Below are 13085 nucleotides of genomic sequence, written 5' to 3'. Positions count from 1 at the left end.
AGGCGAGCTGGGGCTGATAGCCTCATGGACAGATCTAGAAGTCAGCTGGATGTATGAGTGGAATGTTGAGTTCCAGGTTGGAAATTGGGAGGATCATGTAAAGATAGTATTTAAGGCCATGAACCTAGATGTGATCACCGAGGGAGTAGAAGAGAGAAGTCCAACAAATGAACTCTGGGGCTCCCCAGGGTTTCAGGTTTGGCAGTTTAGAATAAACCAGGGAAGGACACTTGAAAAGGAGCCCTCCGAAATGGGGGTCCTGGAAGTGAAGTGAAGGAAATCTGTGAAAGGGTGTGTGGTGGGGTGCAATGGGGACAGCTGGGCCACACATACTGCTGATAGATAATTAAGATGAGAAGCAGTAAGTAATTGTTGAAGTCAACAACAAGACGGTAATTGTTGACTTTTATGAGTAGCTTCTGTGGAGTGGAGAAGGTAAAGCTTGATTTTTGAGTGGCTTCAGGAGAAAATAAGAGAGAAAACTATAGACCATGAGTCTAGATAACTGTTGACATTTTTAATGTAAAGCAGTGATCTTGACTAGGAGAGGGAGTTCTGCCCCCAGGAGACGTTGGTAATGTCTGGACACTGGAGAGAGTCAGTGCGGCTGGTCTCCAGTAGGTGAGGCCCTGGATGCTGCTAAATCTTGCAATGCACAGGATGGCTCCCCACAGCAAAAGACCCAGCCCCAAGTGGCAGGATTGGGGAGGTTCAGGATCCCTGAAGAAATAAAGGAAAGGAAAAAAAATGGCAGGGCAGCTGGAGAGGAAAGTGAAGTCAAAAGAGGTTGGCTTGTCTGATAGTTTTTAGATGGGGATGGGAAAGATATAGTAGAGAAAGAAAAAGTGCTGAGGCTAGAGAGAGAGGGGATACTTTTTTTCTAAATGCTTATTTTTTTTAAAAGTTTTAGATTCACAGCAAAATTAATAGGAAGGTACAGAGGTTTCCCACATACGCTCTGCTCCCACACATGCATAGCTTCCCCCATTATGGGGATACTTTTTCAATCTAGGCAACTAAACTTACCTGAGTACCTTTGAAAGGTTATTTAGCTTATGCTAGGTTCTGACATAAGTGATTATCAGTTCCTTCAGCAATTTATTTCTACACCTTGGTCGTTTAGCTTTTGATGTTATAGGATTGTTGTATTGAGTAAATGTTGATTAAAATTTAATTTTTTCAGGGAACTCTATTCGGTTATTTTAATTTCATCATTTTTTGCTTTTCCTCAGGAGCCAAAGTGAATGATGTGGTCCCCTGGGTGTTGGATGTGATTTTAAATAAACATATCATCAGCCCCAATCCACACGTGAGGCAGGCAGCTTGCATCTGGCTCCTTTCCCTTGTGAGGAAGCTGAGTACCCATGAAGAGGTGAAGGTAAGCCAGGCCATAAATGTGATCAGCTCTGTTGGAGAAACCGCTTATGAAATATTAATAGTTGAAGCGTGGTAGGAAGGAAAGTGTGTGAAGGTGAGGGCAATCTGAGGTAAGGGCCCTTAACCAGTAACAGATATTTTGAAATAGGCCATACATGAAGGAATGAGGAATGAAGGCTGGCAGCCTGGTACATACTGGCTGCCAGATGATTCTGAACGTGGAGACGTGCAGCCAGGATGGTGGTGATGCGCAGGCTCAGACGGTGGGTAGGCTACCTGTAGGTGGTCCGCCCTTCAGTAGCGGGGCCACCCTCCAAGATGAGAGCCCTGCAGGGTTTGTGACTGTTGGTCAGAAGGTCTTACATGGGAGGTGTCCTGAGAGCAAGATTCTCACTCTCCCATGGAGGAGGGTTTCCGTTTTCTCAGTGCCTTTTTTCTTCTTTCAGTCTCATCTTAAAGAAATTCAGAGCGCATTTGTGTCCGTTTTGTCAGAAAATGATGGTAGGTTATTGGTAAATATTTGATTTCCAAACTTCATTAAACTTATATTTCAAATTTTTAAAGAAATAGATTAATGAACATGAAAGAAGGGTACAGGAAACTGGATTGTTATTTATTTTCTAATTAAATCATGTTCTTCAGTTTCGCATTACAAATGGTGCTGAGGCCTTCTTTAACATTAGTCTTTCTACTAAATAATAGCTTCTACTTCCGATTCCTTTCCTCTATATGATATAAGCCAGGAGATTGCGAATATGTGTGTGGTAGGAGTTTAAATAGCAGCTTTGCTTTATAGGTTGTTTTAGACATATGGTCTTGTGTTGACTTTTCATTAAAAAACAATTGGATGTGGGTGTATTGAAATTCCCTGAGGCTCTCTGCCTCTCGCCTATATGACTTGGGTCCATCGATCCTCTGTCACTGTGTGCTGCACACTGAGGCCCAGCAGTGTTGATTTGGTTTGTGCATTGTATCTGTGAATGTGGTCCTTATTTACAGGGACTTTTTGGAGCCATGTCCACTGAGATGATTTAGCACATGTTTAACAAAACAGGCAGATTGATTCTGTTTTCATATCTTTACTTTGATACTATTTTGGGTTGATGTTACAAGTTTTTAAAAATTTCAACTTGATGGCCAGTAGACAAATTTTTCTTAAAGTAATATTATTTTGTCTGACTTTTGTGTAGAACTTAGCCAAGATGTTGCTTCAAAAGGCCTTGGGTTGGTGTATGAATTGGGCAACGAACAAGATCAACAGGAGTTGGTTTCTACACTTGTAGAAACACTTATGACTGGCAAAAGGTATGGTGAACTTGAAAATTTCAGATTTGAACACATAGGACAAGTTTTGCACATACTGAGAATATGCAGTGGAGGAAAGAAAATTCAACTCTTTATATTCCTGTATATTAAGTCTTTTCTAAATTGGAAGTCAGTGACTGTTGTACTGTGGATAGCAGTTTAGTTATCTAGCAAATATGATCCAGAATGTAAACTGAACTGCTATTTGGAAGCATGCCAGTAGGTCAGATTTTGAAAATTAAGTGAGACCACATTTAACTCAATGTGACGTTATATGGGATGTTTATTATATTGGGGGTCTATTAATTTGTTTATTCTGGACTTCATTTTACAAAATTCTCAGGCTGATGGAAAGGAATAATCGACTTTTACATCTTACACTTGGAAGCTACTTGACAGGGAATTTGAGTTTATCAGTTTGCAAATGAAATACATTAGTCAGTTGAATGTTGATATGAAAATTTTGAGTCTAATTTTAATTCTTAATGTTGTTTTGGTTTAGAATTAAACATGAAGTTTCTGGAGAGACAGTGGTATTTGAAGGAGGCGGTCTTGGCAAAACACCTGATGGGTAAGTGTGTCACATCCATTGATCAGTCATGTAGATGTCTTTAGTCTGGTGAGTAGAGAGCGCATGAGGTTGATTTCCCCCTCCTAGAAAATGTGTTAGTGGAAGAAGAAAACTTCTATGGAAGAATCCTAGTGTTGTAGATTGGGTTTCCTGGGAAATCAACTCTGTGTGCTAGAGGTTTATTGAAGATTGCCCTGGGTGCTCCCTCTACGTGCTCCCTTAGCTCACTCTTTTCACGTTGAAAGTTGTTTTCATTTACTTGCTCTCCCTGTAGACTCCTGAGTTTTTAAAAAGTACTCACTTTTCACAAAATAACTAACACAAATGATCAGGTATTTGAGCAGATATAATTTGTTCAGAAGAAAATGAACAACTCAAAGGTGTCATTATGAAAGTTGGTGTGCTCTAGCTAGAAAAGTCTTAGGGAAGACAGAAGTTTTCTTCAAGTCAGTCTCGCAATTGTGAGAGAGATTAGTGAACAATAATGAAGAGTCACTGAGTTGCCTCCAAGGTGGTGAGGGCTCTACCTCCACCAGAGCTGCAGGTTTGTTCGGGTCATTCACCAGGCATTGCTGGTTATTGAATTAGGCGGCCCTTTATATTCTTTTCAATCTTGTTCTCTGCCTTCTGCGGTGATAAGGTAACAGAATATTGGAAATTTAGTGAAAACATAATTTTAAGATGTCCTAGTAATATTTATCGGTGATATAATTTTCATTAGACCAGATATAGAGAAGTACATTATTACTTACTTTTTGTTTGTTTATTTCCAAGCCAGGGCCTCTCTACTTACAAGGAGCTTTGTTCTCTGGCCAGTGACCTTAGTCAGCCAGACCTGGTGTATAAATTTATGAATTTAGCCAACCACCATGCAATGTGGAACTCTAGGAAGGTAAGTTACCATCCCTGAACAGTTTTTATTTTTTACTTTCCTCCAAAACCTGATCTGTTATATTGGTGGACAGTGGCAATCGATAAGCAGTGTGTTTTGTGAAAGTCTGTGATTAGAGAGCCAGACAATCACATGGCTACTGTTACTGATTGGTAAAGCTGGGAGACCCAATAAGTCAGGCTCAATTCAGGGACAGGTTTGGGAGGGAGACTTTTGTGATCTTCGTATGTTGAGTATGCTAATATTTTACTGCAACAGGTATATCTGACCCACTTCATCTTACTTTTTTAGGGTGCTGCTTTTGGTTTTAATGTAATTGCTACCAGAGCTGGAGAACAGCTGGCTCCTTTTCTGCCTCAGCTAGTTCCTCGTCTCTATCGTTACCAGTTTGATCCCAACCTTGGCATCAGACAGGCCATGACGAGTATTTGGAATGCATTGGTCACTGACAAATCAACGGCAAGTACCTGTGAATGCTTGTCTAGGATTATGTACAGGATTTAAACTCAGTGTCTATCTTCCTTTCTTACTTTGTATACTTATCTGTTTAAACAAATAAAAATTCTTTTACTTCTTGCTTGCTTGCTTCTTTCAAAGTATCAGATATGCTCACGGCAACATTTATTGAAGTCTCAAAAATGGAAACAATCTAAATGTCCACTGGGTGGCTGGGTAAGGAAGTGGCAGTATGTTCACACAGGTGGGATACTGTATATCCATAGGTACTATTGATGCAGTGGGTGCGTTATTTACGTCTCTCTGTTGGTTTTCTTGCGTATAAGTGAGGATAACAAAACTCCTACAAGAGTAAAGGTTTCCACCTTTAAGTGTAAGTTTTGAGGTTCTCTGGATCAGTATAGAAACGGAGTCTGCTGTCAGTTTGTTATTACCAAATCGATAAGTGTGTACCAAAGCAAAAGTGCTTAAGAGATTAAATTCATGTTTGATTCTGAGCATTTATAATACTCCTCTATGTGCTAGACACTGTGCAGGGTACCAGGGATGCAAAGACAAGTGAGACACTGTCCCTGCCCTTGAGGTTTCAATGTGATGGAGCAATAGTTATTGTGAAGACTGATTTGTACTTAAGAAGGTGCTGTGGGAACACAGAGGAGGATAGGCCAGCCTTTTCTGCGAAGGTGATGCCTGATTTGAATCTTGAGGGCCAAGTACGAGCTCGCTAAGCAAGTGGGGGATGGAAGGTAGAGTAGTGTGTGCCAGGAAATGGAGGTGAGACCTTTGGAGCAAGATGGGAAACAGAGGGCTTCATATTCATGTCCAGGTGACTGGACTTTATTCTCATGCACCGAAGGAAAAAGAAGATCACGTTTGCATTTTAGAATGGTCAGTCTGACAGCTTTTAGTAAGCAAAGTGGGGAGAGAGTTGTGGGCTGCGAGGCCTAGAGACATACTTAGGCTGTTATATACAGAAACATGGTCAGGTGGTTTAGATGAACAATTTGATTATTGATAGATTTCACATTTTTAATTTTATCCTTTTGCTTTCCTTAGGTGGATAAGTATTTGAAGGAAATTCTTCAAGATTTGGTCAAGAACCTTACCAGCAGTATGTGGCGAGTTCGGGAATCCAGGTACCATTTTTGGAAATAAACAAGACTAGTTAAATGCAACTGAAATTTTTTTCTTCAAGTTTCCAAGTTGTATACTTTGTGCCAATGGAATAAATTAGAGTGACTAACAAGGGTATTTCTGGTTGGGTTAGGCAGTTATTTATTTAGACTCCAGTCAGTGGTTTTCCTAAGATGTCTTAGTTTCTCTAAGTATGAAATTAAAGTAGTAGTAGATCACTTGTTAAATTGGTAGACATCAAGATATATACTCTCAGGCTTTGTTAGGGGAGAATTTATGGACACATACATAATTAATTTGTATTTATTCAGGGCTTGCTATGTGCTTGGCAGAGTGCTAAGCCCTGGAGGTACACTGGTAAGTAAAAAATGATGTATGATCTCAGAGAGATTGTATTACAGTTGTGGGAAACAGGCATTTGATGACTGTAAACGACATATGTCTGTGGTATATATTTGAGTCACCAAGGAGAGATTAGTCATTGTCGTCTTGAGGTGGGATGGAGTTAGGACTAGAAATATAGGCAGAATCCATATTCTTGTTTGATGTGAATGTTTCAGAGTAAAATATTGAGCTTTCTTGATCATATGTTTGAAACCAAATTATTTTCAGCTGTTTAGCTCTGAATGATTTATTGAGAGGAAGACCCCTAGATGACATCATTGATAAACTTCCAGAAATTTGGGAAACTCTTTTTAGAGTACAAGATGACATAAAGGTAAATCTGCATGCATTTACAGAATAGCTTAAACTGAAATTGTTAAAATATATATGATTATACATTTTAAAATTCAATATCCAGACAATTTTTAAAGACTGTAAGTTCTCCCCAAAGTTTCAGTCTTGATGTATCTGTGAATTTGCAAGGTTGAGTATCCTTAGATCTAAATTGGATTGACTTTAAAAAAAAAAAAAGGATGGCTACTGAAATCATGAGATTTCAGTAGAGATCTCATGATGCTATTGATTAGGGACAAATAACAGTTTAGAAGTGACCCGGAATAACTCTACTTCGATAGTTTCATAAATTGGATCAGCTGTTCTGAAATAATGTGACCAGTTCCTTTGTATTTTTCCTGGACAATCTAAATTTTAGATATTTTGATATTTTACCATTAAAATTACCCATTTCAGTTTTGCTTTTCTTTTTGTTTATTCATTAGAGATTTTAAAAGTCTCTTAGAATCGTCATAAAGACCTTTACATTTGTTTTTATTATACATTTAGTTTTTAAACTGTTATACTTAGTAGCCATGTTTTTATAAGGTCAAAATAGGTCATACCTAATTAAAAAAACACCTCTGTGTGTGTGTGGGGGGAGGGGAGCATGGAAATATGTTCCTTGATGGGCAAAGAGCCTAATGAAGCACTATTTTTTGCCTGGAATTGAAGTAGGATTTTCACACTAATCTGTGTAGACGCGGAGGCAGTTATTATGCATTGTGAAAGGAAACTAACTTTTATGATGCCAAACTTTTCTAATTTTTAGGAATCTGTACGAAAAGCAGCAGAACTAGCTCTGAAAACTTTGAGCAAGGTGAGAACTCCTATCTTACATTGGGGGTGAAGTGTGGGGCAGGGTTCTAGGTGACCATGATAATCACTTATTTTTTATCATATAGAATGACATTTAGTTGCAGTGTAATTGGCATCATGTTATAGTTCACTATTCTTACGATGAATGAGAAGCTGGGTGCTATTACACTAGAATACTTGTTAGTATTTTTAACAAAGTATATCTCTAGTCTGTTTAAATGGTGAGCTTTTTTGGGTCTTTATATAAGGTATGACTTTTGTTTGACCCTGAAGAGCACATTACTCATTTTAAGCAACATCTATCTTTTCTCTTCATTATTGCTGTGTTTGTGTGTTAATCTGCCTTTCATGTTTATGAGGTTGGCAAGCTTTTTGAAACTAGTTTCCCACTTGAACTTGATTTTGTGATATATCAGGGATAGTACATTGTAGGTCATGTTGTTAAATACTTATACATTTCACAAGTTAGAAGACAAAAGCTTTAGAAAGTAAAGTGCATTACCAGAAATTTTCCACTTAGCTATTGCAGACAGAGGACGCAATCCCAGACCTCATTCCTGTGTTTCTTTCTGTGGTGTCATAGGCAGTGGACTCACCCTTTTCTATGGATGTGGGAAGTAGAAAGTGTTGGGTGAGAGGTCAGTTTCACTAATTTCCATACTCTTTGTGTGTGAGGTTTGTGTGAAAATGTGTGACCCCGCCAAAGGAGCAGCTGGCCAGAGAACCATCGCTGCCCTTCTGCCTTGCCTTCTGGACAAAGGAATGATGAGTCCTGTGACAGAAGTTCGAGCCCTCAGGTGTGAATCAGCTGATGAAGTGAATATACCGAATTTACTTAGTTCTTTGATGTTAGATTCGAAAGCGTGGAAAATGAGTTGAGGAGAACCCAAGGTAACCCAAGAAAGAGCATTTGTTAAAAGGCCCAGAACATTTTCTCAAAAACATTCTCTTGGGAACCTTGCTTTTGACCAGCCTTTTGTCATTTGGCCTCAACCTTGAGTAGAGTGTTTTTAAAAAATTTTTCACTGGTCTCTGTGCTTGGCAAGCACATCTTCCTGTTATGCCTTAGGTCCTTAGGAGCTTGCTTGTTGGTTGTACCATTTAATAATATATTTCACTCTTAAAATTAGATCAAATTGAAAGCACCAACAGTATTTCATAGTTGATGAGGCAAAGTTCTATTTTATTTTTTTAAAATCTTCATTGATTTCAGAGAGAGGGAGAGAGAGATAGAAACATCAATGATGAGAGAGTCATTGATCAGCTGCCTCCTGCACACCCCCTACTGGGGATCGAGCCTGCAGCCCGGGCATGTGCCCTGACCGGGAATCGAACTTCGATCTCCTGGATCCTAGATTGATGCTCAACCACTGAGCCATGCCAACTGGGTGAGGCAAAGTTTTTTTTAGAAGGATTCACCTAACAAATGAAAAGGAATGATAAAATTAGGATGTCATCATTTTGCTATTCTCAGTAAAATAACCTAGGTAATGAAAATTCATTGCTCCTAAATCCACTGGTAAGAGGCTGGTGGGAAACTTTATAATAGATAGTTCAGGCCAACCAAACCTGAACCCACTGTCACTCTTAACAGCAAGAAACCAGGAGCAGGTGTTGTGCACATTCTGACATGCTGGAACAGACACGTAGAGCACCACCTATGAAAGATTCTCATTTGTAAAAAAATTAAGCCTGAACTCGATTGATCTGTACAAGAGACAAAAAAACATGTTAAGTGACACCATCAAGATACAGTCAATGAGGACAAATAAATTATTAGAAAAAGGAGAGAGCGTACTGTTAAAAAAGATTTAAGAAATACAGTAAATTGCCACATGTGGGTGGACTCTGGGTTTGATTTCAGTAAACACTTAAACACAATTGTGAAATGGAAGTTTGGATATTAAGTGATATGAAAAAATTAATATTTTTGGGGTGTGAACTGCTATTTTGATTGTGATAAAGTGTCCTTTCCTCTTAGTGATACTGAAGTGTTAGAGGATGTGCTTCAAAACAATACAATGGCAGGGGAAAGAGTATGTCTGTGTCTATTATGGCAGAGGTATAAATGAAGTAAAATTGGCCAAACATTGCTAATTGTTGAACTGAGTGGAGCATAGAATTTAACTTATGATACTTTCTACTTTCATGTATGTGTGAAAATTTCTATACTAGAAAGTAAAAAAAAAAATAAAAATAGTGCTAAGACCAGGCTCTATAACCAACTGAGCATATTCCTGAATGCAGTACACTGCAAAACATCCCCATGATTAGATTTGTCAGGCTTCTTCTTACTGTTAAAAGGACTCTGTGTTTTCTGTGTGTCTGTAGCATTAACACCCTTGTGAAGATCAGTAAAAGTGCAGGAGCCATGCTGAAACCACATGCACCAAAACTCATCCCGGCTCTGCTAGAATCCTTAAGTGTATTGGAACCCCAGGTTCTCAATTACTTGAGTCTCCGAGCTACAGACCAAGAAAAGGTGAGTTGACAACACAGGCATTTTGGTAAGTATCATGAGGGAAGAGCCCCATGAAGGGACCCGGGTCCATCTGAACAGTCTTCCTTTGTCCTTAGACAAACTGCATGCCTTGAGTGGTACTTTCTCCACTCTGGAAAGAGCTGAGTTGCTGTAACCACAGGGAATGTTCTTTTATAGGGTGGGTAGGGAGAAGGCTCACACACTATACAGTGACTTAGATGAAAAAGACACTTCCATCCAAAAAATGCATTAACATTTGTTTAACAGTTTTTTTGTACATATTTGTTTATTTGTTTAGGGGTTGGGTCTATACCCATTGTCAACAGCTTCCTGTGTCTTTTTACCAAATTCTTTTGTAATCATAGGCTATAAAACCAAACAAGCATACTAATCTTAAAATAGAATCAGACTATGAATGTTCTGCAGCTTGCTTTTTGTCATTAACAATGTATCATGTCTGTATATATACACCGATTTCATTCCGTTTAATGCGTGCCTAGTATTCCACAATGAGGTGGTTTTGAATTTCTGTAGGAGAGATTTTGTGGCATCAAATGTTGTGAATGTTCTGTTTTCTCCATATCTTAAAACCAACGTTGAATAGTATCAATCTGCTAAGAATCATTGTTGTAATTTACACTTTGCTGTTGTTATTGTTGTCCATTGTTTTTTATACTGTATTTATACTCTATTCTATGCCTGTTTTTGTACTTGACTTATGTATGTTTTTACATTTGTCCTTGTTTATTAGGACTATCAAACCCCTGTCATGTAGATTGCAGATGTTTCTTCTCAGTTGACTACTTGATTTTTAACTTGCCTACACTACTCTAATAACTTACTGTCTTTTCTCTTTGCCTTTAATATTGCCGTTTCTTCTCCATTCTTTCAGCAGTAATCTTGCCCCTTCCTAGGCTCCCCAACCTTCTAGGTGTTGAGAATTCGGAAATTAATAGTCCCGACTCTGTAGCCCTGGGCAAGTCATTTCTGTGTGCCTTACTTTCCTTATTTACTATATCTGGATAGTGTTGACCTCTCCTACAGCACAACTATTAGACTAAAATACCAGTGTCATGTGAAGGCCCTTAACAAAGTTCAAGCAATAGGTGTATGAATTTTTTGTTGTTGCTTAGACACATTTTTAAAAAACCTTAGATAGAAATTTACTTAGTGTATTCCTTTATTTAATGGACGGAGAGCCCGAGGCTCCAGAAGGCTGGATGACTTGCCCGGAGCCTTATTATGTTAATTCTGAGGGCAGCTAGTTTCTCACGTCTGAATTTCTCACCTGTAGTGAGCTGCTGCCTCTACAGGGAATGATTGAGTGCAGGTCAAAAGAAACTAGAGTTGGACTTACGTTTGACTTTGTTAATACATTATTTTTTAAAAGATTCTTGAATTTGGCATAAAGCCCTTTCGTGGGAGCGTGTAGAGGTTTTTCTTAGTTAATTGAATGTGCTGAATGACTTCAATTTGTGTTCTCAGGCTGCGATGGATAGTGCTCGACTCAGTGCTGCCAAATCCTCTCCCATGATGGAAACAATCAACATGGTCAGTGCCTACTGTAAAGAGAAAGTTTAAGTGTGTCTGCTCACCTTAGAGTGCAATTATTCCGTCTCCAGGTTACATTAAATGAAGTAGAAATTTAAGGGATGAGTTGAGCAGCATTGTGACTTCAGTTTTTTCTTACTATAGCTCTTTCTTCTCTGTTACTAAAAGAAATAAATAATTTCCAAATACTAGAATCCATTATTCCAGAGTTGTGTTATCAGAGGACAATATATTAAAAGATTTCTGGAACGATCTAAGTATCTTCTGACCTGTTTAGCAAGACTCAGATTTTTGTCTCTGCCTGAACCTTGTCTCTGGGGGGCTAGGACACTGTAGGCCGGCAGTGCTCAGTGAGGCAGGCAGCGTGAAGGGGGGAGAGAGAGCTGAGCAGTATGGATACGTGTCTTTAGTCATAGGAAGGGATTTGCAGAAAAGAGCTGCTTGGCAGCTAGGTTCTAAGTTCCTGGACTCTTGGATTAGGAGTCACTAAAGCCACTGAAGTTCACTCTGCCGTGCATACCCTGGAGTGGTTAACCGAGAGCTCGTGAGCGACTGCAAATAGTTTTGCTAAGCAGATTACAAGGCTGGACAAAAGGAGATACTGTTTACTGCTTACTGGGAGTACTGTTACCAAAGGTTGGTCTAAGGATATTATGTCTTAGTTGGAGTTTTGGAGGGGGAAAGAAAGCTTAAAGAAATAGGAATAGTTAGCAAATGCCTTGTGGATTTGCTCACTCATTAATAATAGAATATATTTCATTGCATTTAAAGCTATATAGTACCACAAATTTGCTAAGAAATCAACTTTAATAAGATGGTTTGGTAGGGCAGGCCCACTGAAGGTCAGTTCTCATGTAGGTCCTTTACACTAAACATGGATTGACAGAGGAAGTAGGTCCAGAGAGATCTTTTTTGTTGGATAACATTATTTTCTCCTTTAGAAAGTCAGTGTTTTTCATTATTTTTGTTTTGTTTTTACTGTTGAACCACCGACGGATGGGTTTTGTTTGTAATCCAATGGTGCTTTTAACATTGAAATCAGAGCAAAATCAAACTGGCAATTTTTCAACTTCATGTCAAATCCAGTGGGTACATATTTGACACTTAATTGAAAGTGTGGTATGGGCTTAATTATTTGCTAAGGTTAATTTTATATTTATTCTTTTCCAAAAGTGCCTGCAATATCTTGATGTGTCAGTGTTGGGCGAACTAGTTCCTAGATTATGTGAACTGATCAGAAGTGGCGTAGGTCTTGGCACTAAGGTACGTAAATGTATTTTTCACAAGAGTAACTTTCATTTGTTTAGGCCACAAAAATATAACAGCCGTTATGTTTGAAATTCATATTCTTTTTATAAAACCTAATATTTTATGTTAACTGGTTTGTTTTTATGGTTGCATTAACTCATTCAGGAAATGAAACATGTAACTTAAGAAATATCGTCTGTTTCAGTGGAATTAATTCTGTCCCCTGGTTGCCATGTACATGCTTATCCAGTTATCAGGGCATGTGGTTTTTAGGTGGTGGTTAGCATTTTTCACAGAGGGGCTCAGCGGGTGTTTAGGTAGGAAAATGTCTTTCCAAGATTTTTCAAGGATCAGAGCCTATCTACCTCTTATACTCTAAAAAATAATCTCTTATACTGTAAAAACAACTACATTTTTTTTCTTCCTGACAAAATTAACACTTGCTTGTACTTAAAAAAGTTAGCATTTATAGATCAGGGAAAAATTAAGAATTGTCCTAAGTTTACCACCCAGAGGTCATTGCTGTTAATATT

The 13085-nt window shown here is 38.6% G+C and overlaps 1 protein-coding gene across 4 annotated transcripts in view; it reads left to right on the top strand.

Annotated features, from left to right (window-relative positions):
• Nucleotides 1-13085, top strand: part of ECPAS (Ecm29 proteasome adaptor and scaffold) — an 82798-nt gene that overhangs the window by 56346 nt on the left and 13367 nt on the right. For all 4 annotated transcript variants that reach the window (XM_087822828.1, XM_087822827.1, XM_016213708.2 and 1 more), the window contains 13 exons: nt 1233-1378; nt 1824-1878; nt 2568-2682; nt 3185-3253; nt 4028-4145; nt 4437-4604; nt 5658-5737; nt 6348-6453; nt 7225-7272; nt 7947-8068; nt 9603-9753; nt 11239-11304; nt 12478-12567. In XM_087822828.1, coding sequence (XP_087678954.1) covers nt 1233-1378; nt 1824-1878; nt 2568-2682; nt 3185-3253; nt 4028-4145; nt 4437-4604; nt 5658-5737; nt 6348-6453; nt 7225-7272; nt 7947-8068; nt 9603-9753; nt 11239-11304; nt 12478-12567 — 1334 coding nt within the window. The remainder of the gene's footprint in view (nt 1-1232; nt 1379-1823; nt 1879-2567; nt 2683-3184; nt 3254-4027; nt 4146-4436; nt 4605-5657; nt 5738-6347; nt 6454-7224; nt 7273-7946; nt 8069-9602; nt 9754-11238; nt 11305-12477; nt 12568-13085) is intronic.

This window comes from Miniopterus natalensis, chromosome 12 (assembly GCF_054644295.1).
Source record: "Miniopterus natalensis isolate mMinNat1 chromosome 12, mMinNat1.hap1, whole genome shotgun sequence".
NCBI lineage: Eukaryota > Metazoa > Chordata > Mammalia > Chiroptera > Miniopteridae > Miniopterus > Miniopterus natalensis.
This window is presented reverse-complemented; position numbering and strand designations above follow the sequence as displayed.